General features: G+C 38.0%; 1 protein-coding gene and 4 non-coding genes across 5 annotated transcripts; 3 read left to right on the forward strand and 2 right to left on the reverse strand.

Moving 5' to 3' along the window:
* Positions 1–173: 173 nt before the first annotated feature.
* LOC115767432 (patched domain-containing protein 3) lies at positions 174–21,860 on the forward strand. Its single transcript, XM_030711724.1, has 10 exons — positions 174–561; positions 11,902–12,032; positions 12,134–12,279; positions 16,343–16,557; positions 16,617–16,798; positions 16,860–17,039; positions 17,103–17,266; positions 17,327–17,665; positions 18,448–18,761; positions 18,821–21,860. The coding sequence occupies exons 2-10, from the start codon at positions 11,902–11,904 to the stop codon at positions 20,717–20,719; spliced, it is 3,570 nt and encodes a 1,189-aa protein (XP_030567584.1). The 5' UTR covers positions 174–561; the 3' UTR covers positions 20,720–21,860.
* Positions 10,903–10,976, reverse strand: Trnan-guu. Its single transcript has one exon. It is a non-coding gene; the product is annotated as a tRNA-Asn (tRNA).
* On the forward strand, positions 11,106–11,179 carry Trnan-guu. The gene has a single exon. It is a non-coding gene; the product is annotated as a tRNA-Asn (tRNA).
* Trnae-uuc lies at positions 13,135–13,206 on the reverse strand. Its single transcript has one exon. It is a non-coding gene; the product is annotated as a tRNA-Glu (tRNA).
* Positions 14,633–14,704, forward strand: Trnae-cuc. The gene has a single exon. It is a non-coding gene; the product is annotated as a tRNA-Glu (tRNA).
* Positions 21,861–21,901: the final 41 nt, after the last annotated feature.

A 21,901-nucleotide genomic window follows, 5' to 3' on the forward strand; every position in this document is an offset into this window, starting at 1 on the left:
CAAAGCTGAGCGCGAGAGAGCGTTAACAGCTGCGACTGCCCGAGTGCTCGCTCTCTCTCTCTCTCTCTCTCTCGCTTTTGCTGCCTGACTGTCTCTCGCACGCCTGGCCCAAAAAATATGAAGCTGAGGCTCAGTCCGAGTCGGCGACACGAGACAACAGTTCAGTTTTGGTTTTCAGTCCGCGAGACGGTCTCAAAGCCAACGGTCGCCCCAGTCGTTCCGTCGCATCGCCGCAGTTCGAAACGTCACAATTTCGAATTACTTTAACGGTCAACCAAGTGCGAATGAAAATATTTTCTATAAAAATGACGCACAAGGTAGCGCGTGTGCTTGGTGCTCAATAAAAAATAAAATAATATTTAAATCGATAGTAAATATAGTTGCATAGATTATTGTTATCATATGCGCCACACGACAGGAGTGCAATTGAATTGTTTTCCACAGAGAGAATCAAAGGCTTACGGCAATTCGCAATCGAATAACTTTTAGTATATCTACAAAACATTTTTGGAAAAACCATCTTTTGGATACAATACGAACGAATATAACAACAACGACAAGGTAAGCTTCAAAGTCGAATTCATGGATTTTTCTTTTTCTATAAAATTGCGGAAAATGCTTAAATGCACTTTCTAGAGGGTTGTGTTTTATTTTTTCCTCTCGGGGGTTGAATCTTTGTTTATTGCGTATCGGAATTTATTGGTTCAGTCAACTTGTGCGTAGTATCTGAATTCCAACGTCCCAAATGAAGGACAATGGGTTTAATGTGATGAAAACACAAAGAAAATTTCTTTCGTAATTTTTTAATATAAAATATTTGTTTGATAAAATTTGCGTATATCAACAAAACACCTGAGGAGTGTATTTGTATATAATGTTGAATATTCCTTTTGATTTATGTGAAAGAATGTGATAATAATTGAGAAATTTTTATTAGGTAAAAACTTATATTTCCGAAGTCGGAACTTCAAAGATACTTATACTTATCTGTTAGTGAAATTTCGAACATATCTTTCGAATTGTTTTTAAAAAGTAAAAAAATACAGCAATTTGTAAAAAAATTCGATATACTATATAAGTTTTTAGATGAAGAATTTGCTTGCTTTTAATATTATAAATTTGAGGGTTTTTTTGGGCGCTTCTTTCCAGATTATTTTTTTACGAGCATCAGCGAAATATTTTGTGTATAATATAACCACAATTTATGCTCGAATCTTAAGTAATTTACAAAGCGTATTTCGCAATTTTATGGCCAATTTAAGCGGCAAATTTTTCAATTATTTCTAATTTGTGGATTGCGTTTTTCGACAATCCACAGTTTAAGTCAAGTGGCTGCAAAGATTTCAACTGATTGTGGTTTTTATCAAGCTTTAATTAAATCATATAAAAATTGTCGAAGCTAAAGCTGAGCTGTGGCATTCTTAAATGCATTTTTCGCACCTTAACGAATTATTAATAACGAATGAATGACAGCCTAGACGAGTAAATACGAAATGTAATTAAACTGCATGCAAGCGGCTGGGCTGGAGTCTAAGTGGAGCAAGAGCAGCTCTTACAGGCGTTTCTCTTGATACTCAAAACTTTGACAGTAAAATGAACGGCAATTAAATTGGAGCACAACTACAATTACCAGAGCTGGGGCCATTTGAGCATTGCCAGAGCACAACACCTGAGACCGAGACTCAAAGCCAAACAAATTGGCAATCTAAAAAATGAAGCGGAAAGAGTCAAGAGAGCAACAGTCCAAATATCAATAGCAAACATTGGCCAACAGTCCAAAATCACACACAACAACAATTTTCATAAGTTTGCATTTTGAACATACGACCCGAAATGATTACATAAAGTTGGAGCCGCCATCCATCCCTCATCCCGCCCTGCACCGCCCCGCTGCGCCCCGCATTCAAATCCGTTATCGGGGTCCACCAGTGGACGTCATTAACTGCACACACATACGCGAAACGTGTCTACATTCGTTATGATCCGGTTTGTCTCTTTTCTGGTGGACTATGTAATGTGAAAATATTTGTAACTCCCCTCAACCTGGTACACACAATGCGCCGACATAACCCACAAGGAGTTGGCGGTCGCAGTCAAAGTTAATGAAAGTTCAAGTGAAATTGCCGAAAAAAAACCGGTTCGCTTAGGTCAAGTTTTAATCAATTTCGATATATGAGCAAATCCAATTATGTTCAAGGCCGAAATCGATGTGGAAATCGAAATGGAAAGGCCAACTGTACGCTAAGATAACGGTTAATGCAATTTATTAAGTACAGCTGTGCACGTGTCAAGTTAGTCAAGCTTAATATTATTTGCTAATTGTTTTAAATTAGCTTTGGTATATTCAAATCTTTGCTGGAGTACGATTCTTCCATGGGGTTATTATATATTAGGTTTGGTTGGAATTAGGCTTGGCTAGGTTAGGTTAGGTAAGGTTAGGATAGAACAGCTGTCTTTATCGACAAGAAACTTGGTGAGGTCAGATATATTCCTTATACCCAGGTTAGGTTAGCATAACTTGGTAAAGCTCAGATCAGATATATTTATTTTAGATTAACTAAGCTTGGTTATGTTTCTAATACAAGAATATCCTGACACTCTAGCTTTAGGTATTCTTCAAATTTGTATCGGTAGTTTTCTTTGTTAATAAATTTGTGCGTGGCAATAAGTCACGCTGTGACGGATTGTGGTTTGGAACTTGTTCCTAACGCATCTATTGAACCAAAAACATTTTTTAAGGGATACTTGAGTCAGCTTTGCTGTTAAGAAATTAAATATATATTTTTGGAACTTAGAGAATATTAAAGATAATTTTGTGTAGAATGATTTTAAGAAAAGATTTTAAGTAAAGAATGTATAAAAGTTAAGCTTTTCAGAAAATGTTATTTTAAACTAAGCAAAATTGAATGTTAATAACTTATATATATATCTTTTTTTGTAGGTAGGGAGATCTTATATATATATTAGTAGAATATGTTAAAAAAAGTTCAATTTTTAAAAAGTCTTCTACACAATTAAAGATTTCTCTACCCACAATTAACTACTTATTTAAGAGCTCCTAGCGATATGCGAGGCATATCAATTTATATCTGGCTAGCTTTTCGACCAAGTAACATTATTATAAGCACAAACAACTTGCACTTTCTTTAGTCTCTCAAGCTAATTAGGCTTATCACATGACTTTTACTCTTAAGTTCACTTTCCGTTGAAAATGAGCAATTATGACAGCGTTTTCCAGCCAGCATCGACTTAATATATCATCAAATTGACAGACCAATAATAATAAGAAAAAAAAGAAGTAAAAAAAAAAAACACATACAAATGCTAAAAAAAAGCTAAAGAAAGAAAGAAAACAAACCGAAGCCAAAGCCGCAGCCAAAGCAGAAACCGTCGAGAAATGTGGTAGAAAAAAAAAGAAAGTGCAATGCTGATCGTCTACTACATGCATGTTACCCGACAACATATATGTATAATATGTAGTATACATATAATAGCTGGAGAGTTAACGGCACTTTAGAGCACTCTTCAATGAAAGATTTTCTGGTACAGCGCGGAGGGCAGCCCCACAACATTCGAGCTGTCTCGCTGGCCACTTTTCCTTTCAAGAGATTGCACATGAGATGCCCCACCGATTGACTTTGGAACCACTTGAAGCGCACTCGGTGCCACTTGGTCGCCTAAAGGTGTTTTGCTATATTCAACACCCTGATGGGCTTGTCAGTGTGCTGAGTGTCATTAGTTGTGGGTCACTTGGCAGTGGAACTGGAACTACGCTCGGACTCTACGCTAATTTTATGTTAAACGTTTAGGCAAACATTTCAGCTAGCTATTTGCTTAGCAGTTTCTGTTAATTTCTATGTTAATGGCTATGTTAATGTTAATGTTTCAATGGCAATTTGTTAAATTTCGCAAATTATTAAACACTCAAGTCGCGTGCCGAAAGTTGTTAATTGCCAGCTGTGAATGGCAATCATTCTCCTTCAGTGACGACTTCAACCAGAGTTTTTTCAATTTAACTGAAACCTGTTTTTCAAATGCTACCTGAGAACGCTGTGAAAATGCGGAGAACTCGCCTCTAGGGTGGAAATCTTAAGAGAATCGGTCAAGAATCGAAATCAATTAGATGACTACCTGCTGTGAACTGTGAACCGTCTGTGATTGATGTGAACTACTGAACACTACTGTACTAATTTTTGAGAATCGTTGGGAATTGACTGAGCAGGATGAAGTTATTTGTAATCGTGACGGAAAGAGTAACCTGAGCTCTTGAAATCAATTCCGGACAAGCGTAAAGCAATTAGAGAGATGGGGTTGAGAAAAAAAAAGATGAAAGGAACCAAGAGCCTCGATCGACAAACTTACCGGCCTAAACAAAAATGATAAAGCAATAATAGCTTTTTATAAGAAATACATTTAATAGCAAAAGTAAGATTAGGCGAGGTTAGGCTGAGGTTATGTTGAAGTTGCCAGACTCTGATTCTAATCACTTACAAACCCTAAGTATTTAGATATTGCTCTGCATTTGGACAAATGATGTCAGTGGTTAGAGGTAAGGATGGATTCGAGCCAATAACCCTGGTAAAGATACTTTGAGCCAAAGTCAAACAAGAATGAAAGTAGTCAACACAACAACAACAACTTAAATCCTGTAGGCCAATAGAGTTTCAATATCAATGCAAAAAATTATGTTTGGGCAAGAATATGCATGGAACGTATATAGAATATATGTAGTTAAATGAAAGCCAGCGCCAAAAGGAAAAGTAGTCGATGATTTATATATATATATATGTATAAACCATGTTTTAACACTCTACAAATTCCAAATAATACACAAAATAGTAGCTAAGTCACGATTGGATTACTTTGATATCAACACGTTGCAATCAGCGGAAATGTTCGACTGTTGTTAAATTAATCGTTTAAGTTAGCTTTAAGCTGCATTTTACGATCCAATCAGTTCAGTTTAGGCTATTTAAGCATCTCTCGACTGCTCCACTGACCCAAAGACTTCAAATCAAATTCGAAAAAAAAAAAGAAAAAAAAATAATATAGGTGTCTTATAAAACCGTTTTAAAACCAGTCAACAAATAGTTAATTAATGCAAAGGCAAACAAATAAAAAATCGAGCATAAAAAGATTCCTTATTTAAATTGAAAGAGAGCCAACTTAGTGTGTATGTGTGAGAGTGTGTGTGTGTGTGTGTGTGCTGGTGTGTGACCCAGTTCCAGGTTGTTGTGGCCGCGCATGCGTCAGCCAGCAATTCGGCTTTAAGGTTGAAGTCGCAGAAAAAGTAGAAAGTGAATTCGATTTTTTTCTTTAAATTTTTTGACTTTTGGTTACGGCTGCGGTCAGTGACAGAACCTGGCCAGGTGCCGGGCGGGCCAATAACAGTTTTTGTCAAGTGTTTTGTAGGTGCTCAATGTTGATTTGTCAGCCTCGAAGCAAGACTAATTAAAATTCATTGCAAACATTTGTGTGGCAACAATTGTAAGAAATACGAAAAGGTTGTTTGCCCGTTGCCAAAAACAAATATATATATACTTATATATATACTTATGCATATCTACCAGCTACATATAAATAAATCAGCTTTGGAGTTGACAATCACAATAAAACAAATTATAAAAAAATGTGTTTGTCTTTTAGGCCGGGACACGCCCACGTGCTAAGGTCTTATGTTCTACTTCAATGACTTGACCCAAATTCGTAGCCAGCCGCAAGGCAAAATATCAAATCAGTTTTTGACTATACATATAATATATATGTGTTTTTTTTTGGGCTATTTCGCATTAGCAAAATATATATTTTTAATTTGTATTAATTAATATGAATTTTGTAATTTGTTGCTATTTATGCTTTGCGCGTCGCTTTGTCAACAACAACAAAACTCAAAGTGAAAGTTGTTGATTTTATGATTTTGGCAAATGGAAAATATGTTGAATTAAGTATTTTATTTTTGTGGTTTCAGCAATCGATTTGCTGCGCTTAAATCAATTATATAAATTGTTTAAGAAGCAAGAAAATAAAAAGAAATGAGGCTGCGCATACAAATTAAAAAGGCGTGCAATTTGCGGTGGGTAAACCGGGCTTATGTAATCCATGTAATGCAGCAAATTGATGATAAATTGCAGATAAACAACAACAAATACCCAACAACAACAACCAGCTGACGGACACGCGTGTGTGTATGCAGTTCAGCAGGTGCTGCTGGAAAAGTCCAGCTTTTACTGCATATTTTAAAAATTAACCAGCTCTTGTTCAAGCAACATTTTATGCATTTTGTGCATGCAAGAATTTGCCAGGTTGCATTTTAATAATCCACCAAATTAATTATCTCCAGCATATGAGATTTGGAGTCTTAATAAAAAACGTATAATTGTATTTGCTTACCTTATGGCTTCATGAGCATTTGGATAGCATGGCACTTTTCCCATAGTTGGAATAATATACGTACATATACGTACATTCATCAAGTTTCCGGCTACATATTCTGCCTATACTCACACATCTATCTAAGCAAATGCGTACTCTATCTTTCAAAAGACTTTCATATATATAAGAATGTGAAGAAATCACTAAAAATGTATTTTAAAAAATAGCTTCATTGAAACTTTTTACATATAAAAGCCCTATCTCAGATTCTGGTTATTCATACTCATTGTAAGATACTTGGCGAAGCACTTGTCATATCCAGAACAACAAACGAAATCGAAATATGTTGTATATCTGAGCACTTAACAAGAAAATGATATTAACAAATCATATTTCAATTTGAGCTGAAAGACCCGGAAAAAAATAATAAAAGAAACGGCACAAAGTAAAAAGTTGACACATCGAAAATGCGAATATATGAAAACATTCTTTCAAAGAAATCAATATGCATAAAAGACAGCAGCAGCAGCAACAACAACAAAAAGGCTACAAAATAACAACAATAAACACACACTTACACACACACTCGCACACACCAGCAATACGCACAACCATAAACAATAAAACGTTAAATTGCTTTAGCGCTGACCAAAATCGAAATCAAAATAAAAACAAAAACAAAATACGCAAGCGCAAACAAAAGACTTAAGCGACAAACTCTTTTAGGGCAGACAACTTTCTCAGCGCTTGAAAGAATTTCGAATTGTGCCGCATAGAAAAATACGCAAGAAATGTGTAAATATCTGCATTCTGTTAAAGATACTTACGAAAACTTGTTTAAGAATGGATTTTTACTTTTTTATTGCTATAAATCAAAGTCGCGTCATCTGCTTTTTGACCCAGTTAACCAAATGCGAGAAGACCCGAAAATTATGCAGAAATCACATTTGACGGTCTATCTATTTAAATACGTCTTTATATAGATGTGTTTATACATATTTGCACAGTTTTATTTTTGGATTTTGGGTTTCTTGGCACGCATTTATGCTAGGGAGCGCGCGGGAAATTCTCAAGGTGTTGCTGGCCGAACGTGTCGAGCTTTTGTTGAGGCAGCGCTCTACAAATGGAAAAACTTAAATCAAATGTAGTGTGTGCATGTGTGTGTGTGCGTGTGTGTGTGTTGTGGCGTCAATTTCATAAGTTTTCAAATCGTTTTAGTCACAGCAACTATAACATTAACAGATGACATGATAACGCATTTATTTTGACATTTAATGTCAAGTGGCCAGCTGATTATGAAAACTCAAAACTGAAAACTGAAGTTGAAGCTTGCGCCATGCTCATTAATGAATTTTGAGACCCTTGGGATGCTGTTGTTATGCGATTATGTTGTACAATATTTAATTTTGTATCACTTTTTGCATAATGTTGGCTTTTGGTAAAAAGTATTTTTAGACTTTGCAACTAATGACTGTACAATGGCTTAAGCCACATATTTTGAGACTTAAAGAGAAAACTATTTTAGGCCAGTTTATCACATTCTAAAAATAGCCAAGTGGGGGAAATCAGAATATTGCGTCGTAATGAAAGCGAAATTGTGGCCAGTGAAAGCAGGATTATCAAAATGCGAGTGCACTCAAACGATAAAATGATAAGCATAATTAAGATGGACAGAGAGAAACTCTCTAATAAATAGACACACGTTAAAATTTTTGCTGCAAATGCAATGACAGCTCATAGATGAAAAATGGCTGTGCACAGAAAAATCCCATGTGATTTTAAATAGTACACTTATGAAAATTATTCGAAGAAAACGTTTTGGAAACATAGCCAAAGGCACATATTAAAATAAATAAATAATGTAAATAAATCTATCATAAGGCTTCTATTCCATTTTTCATATGCAAATGTTATTAAATATATCAGAAGTCTTCCATATCCATATATAATTTTGAGCACAGGCCTAACAACTAAATGAATTTCGATAGATTATACAATTTGTATCATGCTGCATGCATTTTTCATAGTTAATTCATTAGTTTTAATAAATATACTATCTTTAATTTTGGTTGATGCTCCCCTCTGAATGCAAAGCAATGTATCTTCATCTATATTTATGCTAGCTTACCGCTTGCCTTATTTAATTTATGGGCTTCAATTATACCCAACTCGAAACTATAGAGATTTCCCTTAAATATATAGCAGTTTTTTTTTACAAGAACAATAAATTCGCCCTGGTAATCATGTTTCTATATTGTTAGAAGGCCGGCGACTTCTTGTTACTAAAAATACACAAAATGGCCTTATGGCAGCAGGGATCTGACGAACCGTTTGATAAATAAAATATTATAAAAGAGTAAACAAAGACAATTTAATTTGTTTGGCTCAAACTAAAAATATATATGCTTAATTTTTCTATCAAAGTTTGCAGGCTTTAGGTATATGTTCTTTGTTCCGTCTTACATAGTTCCGTCTTTCTGCTGCAGGCAGTACATGTGTCGATCCCGGCCAGATCGGACAACCATATCATATAGCTGCCATAGCAACAATCTATTGAAAAGTAGGTTCTTAAATGGAAAACTATTTTGCTTATCAAGATATGTTACCAAACTCATAAGTTTCACTATGCGCCTCATTTAGATGCAAAAAATCCTATCAACATCGGACCAGTTTATAATAATGTTGCCATATGGACGATCAGTTAAAAAGTAGCTTCCTGTATGGCAAAATAAAAGCTTTTTACATTTTATATATCGCAACTTATCTTAAAATTGTTCTTTTAATTAATTCTGAGCAAAATAAATGTGAAACTTCTTTAATACCAGAACTATTTAACAGATAGCTTCTATATAGTTAATACAAAAATGAAGCAGACGAGTGCTAAAAGCTGTTAAAAACGTGTCTCCTATTTGCATAACTTTTTAACTGTTATTCTGCGAATGCATGTATTATGCCAGCAGAGACAACTTGGACTTGAGGTGCTTTGGCCCTGCTTTGAACTGTGCACACAAGAGTTGGGTGGGGACAGCTACAAAAAAAAAATACTCATTTGTTGGCCTTTTAACACAAATATAAATATTGTGGAGCACACTCAAGTCGTTGGCGACTGTTGCCACAATACTCCTTGTATGTTTGGCGCCCAACTTGTTTATTAAATCACTTTGACATAATGAACCGTTATGCCAACAATGAAAAAGCGCTACCAAAGTCTTCACAACAATAAACACAACAACGGCAGCGGTCCAGTCCAGAGAGCTGTAACCTTGACTGAAGCAAATCCAAAAAGCCGAGACTCAAGTGCCTGGCTATGGGCGTTCATGTTGTAATGTCTGTGTTGTTACAATTTTGGTAAAAGTGCAGCGTCAGTTGTCGTTGAACCCGTAAAAAAATAGAAAGTTACTTAGTGTATACTGATACAGATACCGATGCAGATGCAGCTGCAGATACAGATACTCGTGCTACCATAGATAAAGATACATTTGCCACCTTCCATGCTTAGCTGGCTGCAAACTCATTATAGCAATATTTAGTTGGCGTTTAGCATGCAAATATCAAGTCGTAGAGTTATTTACAGCTTAATCATTATTGAACGAGCATTACAGCTAGCTGTTAACGTGCCTAAAACTAGCTGCTTAACAGTAGCTGACTTAACAGACAACTGATTATTCCTACACACACTTTAAGAATAAGATGCGCGTGCTGTTATAGTTACACATACATATACTTCCATATTAGGATTGCTGTAAACTCATTAGCATTCAGATACTAGATACAGCTGTATAATTATTGTACGCTGGAACTTGTCGCTAGCTGGCTTATGGCAGCTGCTTAACATTAGCTCACTTATCAATCAACTGTTTATTCACATACACACTTAACAGAACTAGATAGTTCTGATGCTATAGTTACATTACCTTCATGTTAAGTTTACTAATTTAATTTTTGCTTAGCTTGCGCTTATCACCCAATACCATAGTCATTACAAGTACATTAAAAACTGTTAGCTGGCTTAACAGTAGCTGCTTAACAGTCAACTGTTGTTCATATACACACTGTACATTCTACAGCTGTAGCTTAACAGTCTCCCTGCTGTCTCGTATTTGGCCTAATGTATTGTGGATGCTTGTGTCTTCCTTCTTATTGTTATTGTTTTTGTATTCTTTTTTTTTTTTTGTCATTAGGCTCTGTCTTGGGCAATTATAATGCTAATGTTTCTATTCATGTGGAGTACATAAAAGCATTTTGCTTAACGAAATTCATTAAGCGATGTGCCCATGCGACATTCTGTGTTTGGCATGAGTTATTGCTTAAACAAATTGCGCAGCAATGTGTTTTCAGCAAAGTTTTTAAGTTATGTTTTGCGGTTGAATGAAAAGAATATTTGACATTTTTAAGAATCACCTGTGCATGCCGAAGTATTTTGAGCAACCACATATTAACAGAACGATAATTTATGCATTTTTAAATGTCTAACCAAATTAAAAAGTCTTTCCCATTTTATTTGAAGAAATTATGCAAAAGATTTGGTGCCGCCCCCGGGTGGACTCGAACCACCAACCTTTCGGTTAACAGCCGAACGCGCTAACCGATTGCGCCACGGAGGCTGTTGAGCGCTTCGTGTCTAATCTCACTTTCATACAAAGTGACAGAATTTCTTATTAAAATTTTGACATTAGCATTGTGTTTTTTTTTGTGCTAGGTTCAAGTACATTAAAATTCACCCGGCACACATGGCCTCCGTGGCGCAATCGGTTAGCGCGTTCGGCTGTTAACCGAAAGGTTGGTGGTTCGAGTCCACCCGGGGGCGGCTCAATTTTTTTATCTTTTTTTCCATTGTAAATGTTTTAGACTTCAGGGTTTACGTTAATTTTTCTTTGAACGCTTTTCGTTTTTCATTTTCTTTGTAAACAAAAAACAAATTTGTGGTGCCGCAGCTAATTATAAATAAGTAAGTAAATTTATGTTGTTTATTATAGCCCTGCACTTGACTTCTATAATCATGTTAATGTGCATTATTAGTTTATTTTTGTGTAGTAATTTATTTTATTATTGTGTTTTGTTAGATGAACAAGGGCATTTATTTTTTCCTCTTAAATTCATTCAGACATCTAAAAACAATGCGTGTGTTAAATTTAAGTTGAAGGTGTCGATGAACAAAGCTGAATAGGCACGGCAGCACCAATGCGAATGTGTCTACCAACATATAAACAAACAGAGACAAACCTTTTATGTATGTACGTGCATATATAGCCTATAATAGCACTCCAATCTACCTTTGCCTTATGTCTTTCACCTTCACTAGACAGCACACATTAGAGTACGACTTGCACGCAATTGAAGCTGAGCTTTTAATGCGTTCACCTCAAAATAGATCTTGAATTGTAGTTGTTCATTTGCTCGTAACTCAACAAAGGCTAAACGCAGCTATGTATTCAAAGCAATTTCCTCAAGCTGGGGCTGGGGAATCACTTATTAAGATAGCTTTATGATGTCTAATATAATTTTCTTTTTTTTCTTTTCATCTTGCAGATGACTTGCGGCATATCGTGTGTCGACAAGACGCTAAACAAATCGTTTTATCATCTGGGCATTTGCATAGCCAAACATCCGGGCTATTTTGTGATCATACCCGTGATGATAACGCTGCTCTGCATGACGGGGTGAGTTTTAAAGAAAACAAAAAGAAACGTAAAAACCTATTTTTTTATAGTTTGATTATATTTGATTTTCCATGATGTCTCCTTGTTATTTTATTATGCAGCTATCAGCAATTAAAGTACCAAATCGATCCCGAATATCTGTTTTCACCCATTAACGGCGAGGGTAAGGCCGAGCGTGCGCTTGTTGAGCAATATTTTAAAGTGAATTATACGCACCGCTTCAATGTGGGACGCATTACGAGGCCTGGTAAGTTGGAACAAAAATAACAACAACAACTAGTTTGTCTATATGCATGGGAGGGGCAACTAAAATTGTTGGCCATAATGGTAAACATTGGGCAAGTGAAATGGCTCGACGACACCCATTTAGTCATCCAATTAAAAATTGCAACACTTTTTGCGCTACACGACGACGACGCGTTGTCTCAGTTTCGGTTCCCCGAAATACACACGTTTCGCTAATATTACCCAGAAAGCAGTTTGCTTCTAACATTTGTTTCGCGCGCGCTGACTTTTTGAGTTCAAGACCTACCCTTTAAGAAAATCAGCGCTTAGAGATGAAATGTGTGGGCACCGTTTTATTAGGGTCTTGAACCGCGGCAGCGTTTCTACACGCTATTAACTACGCTAAATGGTTTATTAGCCTAGCCAGAGCCAACAACAATGGCCAACAAATGATGCAAAATTTGCCAAATGACATTGTGCCAGATAAGAAAACAAAAACAAAACACTTGAGACTGCAGTTAAATGTAAACACAATAAACTTGAAGATGTTTCCAAATCAAGACAATTTATTATTCATGGCAATTGAAAAATTAACTACATTTATTTCATTGTCTTGACTGCGCTCATTGTTTGTAACAAACACATATAATCTACACATTTATCGCATAAACTAAAACAAATGTATTTGTTTAGTGGAACATTTCGAAAATATATTCTATTATAAATTGACTCAATAATAAATTCCAAAAATACTTGCTAGCACTTTTAATGATATTAATACGCAAAACGCTAATCTCACTTATCTGCATAAGGATCTATATCTTTAAAATTAAATTAAAAAAGAAATAAAAACTGAATAGCTGGTTAAAAAAAGTACTTCCCATACCGGGAATCGAACCCGGGCCTTCTGGGTGAAAGCCAGATATCCTAGCCACTAGACCATATGGGAGGCTTGAGAAAACTGGGCAAAATGAACAAATTTTAGACATTGCTCGAATATGATAGAGCAAAACCTTTTAAAGAGCTATGAACCTATAAGTTAAAAATAGATTTAAAATTCTAATTATATATACTTAGTGCACCTGTAATAATTTAGACAAGGGTAACATCTGCTCTAGTTAATAAATATTGGGTTTGGCAAATAGTTAAGCTTTTAAATCCGATTTCTGTGAATCATGAATGTCTCTTAAGTATTCGCAGTAAAAAACATTAAAAAAACCTCATTAGTGGAATACAAAAGCCCAGCGCCCACACAAAAGCTGTTGGCGCACAAAGCGGGTCAACAATAAACGTGTAGTAAGTGTTCAGTTTGGTAAAAGTTATTTTGCAAAATATTAATTCGAAAAAAATTGGTTGCACAAATTGAAAAACGTGTGCACTATGCGAAATCGAAACATTAAAAGCAAACACAAACGACGTAAAAGTAAACAAACAAAAGAAAATCATCAAAAATAATGAGCACACAGCCAAGATTGCTGCTAATATTATAGCGCTGGACTATAAAATTAAAATTAGAGTGAGAGAGCGAGACGAAACTATTAAAAGCTACGCGCAGATTAGCAAATGATTCTTGCGAAATCTGCTGGCCGCATTCTGTGTAGAGCTGCACTCGATGTGCAACGAGGTCTTAAGCATTGAGCGCTCATATGAGTGGTAGATTTTGTTGCCAGAGTTCGACTTAACCACTCAATCACGCATTCATTAAACAGTTGTGAGTGTGCGTGTGTGGCTGTGTGCGTGTGCGTAGCATCATTGAACTTTGGTTTTGACAATCACAAATGCAGAAGAAGATGCACACAACAAGTCGAGCGAGTTGCTGCGGCCAGCCACAAGAGCTGCAGCAATAGCCCCAGTAACAGCAGCAGCAGCAGCAGCAACAACAGCAGTAAGCTGTTGCATTTGAAGCTAACTGTTTATGGGCATTATCTAGACCGCATTTAGACGGTTACGACCAGTTAGTTGCGCTTCGCTTGACTTGCACTTTTGGCCGTAGCAAATGTGTGTATTCCCAGACACGGAGGCGATTTCAAATGCTTAAAACCCAAACTGAGACCAATGCAAGCGCGCACGCTAGCCATGTTGCATGCGCCATGTGGCAAATAAATTGTGTAGCACTAGTGCAACCAACTTTCGCCCGTCTCGTGAAATTAAGTATATTATTTTTATGTAGCGCAACTAAAAGTTGCTTCCATTTTTCTTCAATTTTTTTTTTCATTTCTTTTCTTTGTTTTTGGCATTTTGGTTAAATGTTATATAAATTGATTGGCTCTATAAACATTTCCAAGGCGAATGCATAAAATCATAAATAACACGCTGAACTGCCTGCTCTGCTTTGTCGCCGCTGAAATGGCGCTCGGTCGTCGTTAGCAAACATCTCCCATATTGTCTAGTGGTTAGGATATCCGGCTCTCACCCGGAAGGCCCGGGTTCAATTCCCGGTATGGGAAAACGATTAAATTGTGTCATACTTTTTTTTTAGTTTTTATTTGCATTTTGTTTGAAGACTGTCATAGATATTTGACAATGAATTGCTAGGAAACTTAAGATATGTGTAATTAATGAATTGAAAATAAACTGAAATAGTGCGACTCATAGGCGAGGATAAATAAATATGAGACTTTCAGATTTGGAAAAATTTTCTGTTATTATAGTAAATTAGGTCAATCGAACTGAGACTATTTACGATCTGTTTCTGGCATAATAAGAGGTTTTAAGGAGGCCAATTTCCTGTGTAAGATTTGAGAGGCTTGTTAAAATATTGTTGCTCAGCTTGTGGTAGACTGTATCTGTATCTAGTAACTATGGTATCTTTATTGGTCATATTTTTATTCGGATAAAGAAAAAAAAGGTATATAATAACAATTGGGCACATTTTTTGTGGCAGAATTATCAGATGAATAGCTTTTGAAGTATTTTATGGAGGGAATCGCACAAATATAAATATTTATGAACGTTAGAACTTTTATTTCATAAAATGCATTTAAATTCAGAACATATTTCGCTATTTTGAAGCATCAGCTGAAACCAATTTAATTGATAATGAACTGAAATAACAGCAGCAACCTGTGTTGAAGCCACGTGTCTCTATATTCATATTATCATTTATATCTATTATTAGGGCAATATTCAAGGTGTGGTTCTAAAATTTTGATACAATTTTTACAAGTTCATTGATAAAAATGCGATCGGAACGCATGGACTAGCACGTTTCAGCCAGAGGTCAGGCAAACCTATTTCATTATAGTAGCCTTACGGACTAAGATATATTGATAAGCAGATAGATATCTCTATCTTGCAATTTATAACTATAATTAACGCAACGTGCAAAGTTTGGTTATGTGAAAATTTTCTTAGATTTCGTAGAAGTTCATTGACAAAAAGGCGATCGGAACGTGTGGACTGGCACGTTCCGTTCAGATGCCAGGCAAACACCTCTCTTAATAGTAGCTGTATAGGATTAGATATATTGCTAAAGCTGCATATATTATTCAGGTACATATATATATATATATATTTACATATATAGTGGACCTGCGACAAACACTGACGCAAGTGAACGCGGCTGCATTTGTTATGGCGCATTAAACACAAAACGATTTCAACAATACTCGAACAATGTGGAAGTGAATTATACGGACACACACGCGAAATAAGTAATAAAAACTGAAATGAAACTGATTCGAATTATTGTCACGTCGCCATACAATGAAGGCGCTGGCACTGAAGGAGGCCTAGCCCGAGCACATTGACACAAAAGCGGGTCAAACTTTGATTAAATCTATGATATAATTTATGAATCGTGGGAGATGTTTGATTTATTCATGTGATTTCCCACCAAATGTCAAATTTCAGTCTTGAAAGCTACTAAACGGGAGTGAAAAGACGGGCCATTGGCCAGGCGTCCAGATGGAGTTTAACTTGTGAATTCCATTAGAATTCCATCAAATATATTTTTACACCATAATAAATCATAGAATCCAATATATTTTTAATCCGAATCACAGTGCCTTAGAAACTTCAGACTGCTAAGCTCATAAATAAACAAAGTTAGCCGTTATTAATCTATTATCTTCTCTCAATTGCAGGTCGCTTTGGTCGTGTCATTGTAATACCCAAAGATGGCGACGAGAATATGCTGCGTCGCGAAATCTTTATGGAGCTGCGGCAATTGGATAATCTCATACAGAACGCGACGACCACATATGATGGCGATACATTCAGCTACAAGGATAACTGTGCACGCTGGGAGAATGAGTGCTTCGAGAATGATATCTTGAACTTGGATGCCTTAATGGATGATGTAATTAGAAATTTGTACTATAATCGAAATTCAACTAACTTGTGCTTCAATCTCTGCAGATCGAATCGGGTCAGCTAAATCTGACATTTCCGATTATGTTTAATCCTGTGACATGGGATGCTCACGCCTTTCCCGTATTCTTCGGTGGCACTAAACTAACAGAGGATAATTATATAATAAGTGTGCCAGCTATACAATTAGTTTACTTTGTCACTGCCGATACAAAGCGCCAAGATGCCAAGTAAGCGGATTCCCTTTATTCAAGGAAGAAAACACTCTAATATCTAATCTCTTCCGCTTAGGGGCGCTGAATGGGAGGAAACCTTCTTGAGGGTCGTGGGCAAAGCTGAAAATTCGGGCATGTTCAAACACATATCGGTATCCTATTTTGCTTCACGCACATTGGACCATGAGCTGGAGAAGAATACCAAGACGGTAGTGCCCTATTTTAGTTCCACCTTTCTGCTCATGGGTTTGTTCAGGTAACCAACTGCTGAGTCATGTCTAGAACTTATAATACTAAACGCTTACATGCATTCCTTTAGCATTATAACCTGCATGATGGGCGATGCGGTGCGCTCAAAGCCCTGGCTAGGCCTGATGGGCAACATCTCGGCTATAATGGCAACCCTGGCGGCCTTCGGCTTGGCTATGTACTGCGGCATCGAGTTCATAGGCATTAATCTGGCGGCACCTTTTCTGATGATTGGTAGGTGCTGAAAACTACACGAGTTCGATGTTTTTTATTAAATTTTGGTTTTCGTTTTAGGCATTGGCATTGATGACACCTTTGTGATGTTGGCGGGCTGGCGACGCACTCCCGCCAAGATGCCCGTGCATGAGCGCATGGGTCATATGATGTCCGAGGCAGCTGTTTCCATTACGATAACATCGGTTACAGACTTCATTTCGTTTTTGATCGGCATCATCAGTCCCTTCCGTTCGGTTAAGATCTTTTGCACCTACTCCGTTTTTGCTGTCTGCTTCACCTTCATGTGGCACATCACCTTTTTTGCCGCCTGCATGGCCATTTCGGGCTATAGGGAACGGAAGAATCTGCATGCCATATTTGGATGCAAAGTGAAGCCCATGTCGGTGGCCATTAAAGGTAAGTGAAGCAATTTTAAGGGGAAATTGGATTGTGGATAGATTTGAACTGCTTAGAGGTTTGGGATTATATTTAGATACCTGGTTCTTGTGTGTTTTTGATATTCGTGTGTGTGAAAGCACCTTGCTCCTTTTGGGGAGAAAGGAATTCAAGTGCACTTAGCCCTATGGAACAGATTGTGATGTACAAACTCCTCCCTATCTTCCAAGCAGGAAATATTACTACGTAAAGTTAAAAGGAAAGGTTTGTTGACAAGCTCTTACAAATGTTTTCCGCATAAGAGGAGATAAATGGTCTACAAAGACTTAAGCTGTTTAAGATTAGCTGATTTGGATTCAATCAGACGCACATCTTCTAGATCGGTTTTGTATATTTCTGGCTACGTTCCTCTCGGATTTTTTCATGATTTGGATCAGGAGACTATTTTTTGTTTCTATATCATGCACACAATTGGTGAAGCAGCTTCGTTCTTGATCTTTCATCAGCATGAAATTAAGCACTTAAGTGTGCGCATAATGATGACAAAAGTTAGTTGGACATTAGTTGGCCAGTTGGCTATGACAAGGTCCACTTGTTGCCAGTTACTTGGCCCGCACAACCGGCTCAGAGCCAAGCCTATTATCTAGCATTAAATTCGTTTAGACGCCCGACTAGCAGCTGCAACATGAACTTGATCATGAGAAACAAACTAGACTAGTCTCAGCCAAGAAGAACGCCGATAGCAATCCGTGGAATTGGTGTCAATGGCAACTGGACTTAAGCTGCTTTTTCAATTTTTATAGAGAAACGAAACTTCCTCTACAAGGCGATTATGGCTGGCGGCATTGATCACAACGATCCGGATAATCCCATCGATAACAAGGATCACATGTTGATGGCCTTCTTCAAAGACAAGCTGGCAGCGGTAATCAACAACAAATGGTGCAAGATAATTATCATATTGGCCTTTGCCACTTATCTGGCTGGAGCTTGCTACGGTGTTACCCAGATAAAGGAGGGCTTGGAACGTCGCAAATTGTCACGCGAGGATTCGTATTCGGTGGAGTTTTTCGATCGTGAGGATGATTATTATCGCGAATTCCCCTACAGAATGCAGGTGAGTTTTCTTCTTAAGACTTACGCTTATCAAATATTTTACTTATTAATGGCTTGCAGGTTATTATTGCGGGTCCCTTGAACTACTCTGATCCCCTTGTGCAGGAACAAATGGAGAATCTGACAAGCACTTTGGAGCACACCTCATATGTAACCTCTTCTTTGTACACCGAATCTTGGTTGCGCTCATTTCTTTCCTTCTTGGATCGCAATAACGATTATCTGAATGAGACCATTGATGATGAGGAATCGTTTATTGATGCGGTCAAGGAGCACTGGCTATTCCCCGGCAATCCCTTCTCATTGGACGTGCGCCTAAATGAGGACGAGACACAGATTATCGCCTCGAGATTCCTTATACAGGCTGTCAATATTACGGATACCAATCATGAGAAGGAAATGGTGCGCGATTTGCGACAAATCTGCAAGGACTCGCCGCTAAACGCATCCATCTTCCATCCCTACTTTGTGTTCTTCGATCAATTTGAACTGGTCCGACCCGTTTCACTGCAGGCCATGGTCATTGGCGCAATCATCATGATGATCATCTCGTTTATATTTATACCCAACATCCTCTGCTCATTGTGGGTGGCCTTTTCGGTTATATCGATTGAGCTGGGCGTTGCGGGCTATATGGCTTTGTGGGACGTCAATCTGGACTCGATATCTATGATCAATCTGATCATGTGCATTGGCTTTTCGGTGGACTTTACCGCTCATATTTGTTATACCTACATGTCATCCAAGAAACGCAGTCCCAAGGCGCGCGTCCGTGAGGCTCTCCACTCGCTTGGACTGCCCATTGTGCAGGGTTCCAGCTCAACGATTTTGGGCATTATAGCACTATTGCTGGCACAGAGTTATATATTTTTGGTGTTCTTCAAAATGGTCTTTCTGGTCATCTTCTTTGGCGCCATGCACGGATTGTTCCTATTGCCGGTGCTGCTGTCGCTATTCGGACCCGGCTCTTGGCTGACCTGGACGGGTCGTGACGATGGCTCCGACGAGGAGGTGGACGGCAGTCTGGATGATATGAAGCTGGGACATGTGATGGAGAAACCATTTGCGCAGTCCTATTACATGCAGTATCCCAGCATGGGCATAAATGGACCCTATGCCTATGGCTCCAAGGCTTCCCTGGGTGCGCCCTACAAGGCCTATGGAGGCGATGAGAAGGATCAGGGCTTGGGCACCTCAGGCGAGGACTCCTCCGAGAGCAGCTCCAGTCGCTCGCAGCGACGCCAGCAGCTGGCTTCCACTGCCGTTGCCGTACCAGAGGAAGATCCTGTCCAGACGCGCGGCGCCCGCTACGAGAAGGGCTGGCGTCATTCCAGCTACCAGAACATATATGGCAATGGCGGCGGCATCGCACAGTTCCAGCCGCAGCCCGATCTCTATGGCCAGCAGGTGTCCGCCGCCGAGTGGCGTCAGCGTCTTGACGCGCACGAGCAGCAGCATCAGCGGAACAAGCAAAAGCGCAATCCCTACGATAACTATGATGACCGGGATATGCAGCGCGCGCGTCGCAACTCCCACGGCGATGTCATCGATCTGCATACGCCCACGCCCACCTCATCGCTGGACGAGCGCATGCGGCGACAGTATCAGCTGCAGCAGCAGGCGCTAAGCGCCGGCAGCGGCGACGACAGCAGCAGCTATCGACATCAGCCGGAGCTGAGTGCGCCACCGCTGGCCAGTAGCTCCGCAAAGCGCTACCATCGCCGTCGCTCCTCGGAGGACTCGACGCGGTATCATCAGCGCTGGCCGGCGAACATTGAGGAGCGTCGTGCGCGACGCGCCCATTCGCCCAGTCAGCGACACTCGCAATCGCATTCCTATACAGAGACTGCCGCCATTGCCGCCAGCTTCGCCCATCGCTCGTCCTCGCATCACAATCTCTTCCAGCCGAGCAGCAAGGCGATGCACCAGCCGCCCACATATCAATATGGAGATTACTAACATTTTTGGTAAATGCAGCGGGAAGTCACTTGAGATTTAGCTTCCTAACTTTAAACAAAAAAAAAATTTAAAAAAAAAAAACAAACGTAATTAAGCATAGTTTAAACAATTTGCCTGGCGATCCATAAATAATTGCATATATTTATATGAAGCTCATTCGCTTTTTATTTTCAACGAGTTTTCAGAACAAATACTTCGTTTATGTTATGTGTTATCTAGAATTTCAAGAAATTCTTTTAGCATTATATCAGAATTTCTTAAAATTCGGCGTGCCCTTACAACTAATTTAATAAACGCCGCGATCTGGCAACACTAAATGTATTTGTGGGTTGCATTAAGTTGGCTGCGCCTGAATAAGAGCTCGAATTTATAGTCAATTTTCGTGTCTGCAGTGTTTGAATTTATGTGTTTGAACAGATTTTGTGTACGCATAGCATAAACGCAGTTAACAAATGTAATGCCCCATGTTTGGCTTGCCCTACCAAGAAATTGTCCAGATATTAATATAACGTTGATATTAACATCAAAAGAAAAATACAAGTTGTAGGAAAATATTCATACTTTCGCTAATTCATCCTCTTATGATATACAGCATTACATATTTTTTCATTTATGCAAGTTTGGTATATTTATATTCACTTGGGTTTCTCTTTCTTGTTCTACTGATAGTGAAACATTTTGCATTTTATTTATGTTAGACCGATTTCGACAAGCCTTATAAACTATGTATATACTATATATCTATACAAGCATTTCATGAAAAGCAACACAGTCACATAACTTAAGTTCCCACATTATATAAATATGTTACATTTAGTTTTTATTGCAACATATTTCAGTCAGATTTAGGGTTCCATTATCAGAATTGTATTTAAATTAATTTAACTAGAGCCAAGTGTGAGACCAGATTTGATGAAATATTTGTATAGAGCTGGTAACAAATACTAATAGCTATAAATAAACTGAATAAATATATTTAACTACTTACTGTAAGTGCTGCACACTCCCATACTAAATCGAGACTAGACCAAAAACTCGACACATGTGAGGTCTTTAGCATTTCTTAAGTAATTTTTTTCTTGAAGGGACACACGTTTGTAAAGTGTTAACGATTTTTGCTATTGAATAAACATTTTATATTTTCCTAGAAACCAAGCATATAATATATTATTTATCTTTTGG

Source organism: Drosophila novamexicana, unplaced genomic scaffold, assembly GCF_003285875.2.
Source record: "Drosophila novamexicana strain 15010-1031.04,08,12 unplaced genomic scaffold, DnovRS2.1 tig00001395-arrow-arrow-pilon, whole genome shotgun sequence".
Taxonomy (NCBI): Eukaryota; Metazoa; Arthropoda; class Insecta; order Diptera; family Drosophilidae; genus Drosophila; species Drosophila novamexicana.

What these genes read in the sequence shown, in the direction of transcription:
- LOC115767432 (XM_030711724.1), top strand. Translation starts at nt 11,902, where the DNA reads ATGACTTGCGGCATATCGTGTGTCGACAAGACGCTAAACAAATCGTTT. An exon ending in ACGCTGCTCTGCATGACGGG is followed by an intron (nt 12,033 to 12,133) that starts GTGAGTTTTAAA and finishes TTTATTATGCAG; the next exon opens with CTATCAGCAATTAAAGTACC. An exon ending in ACAAAGCGCCAAGATGCCAA is followed by an intron (nt 16,799 to 16,859) that starts GTAAGCGGATTC and finishes TCTTCCGCTTAG; the next exon opens with GGGCGCTGAATGGGAGGAAA.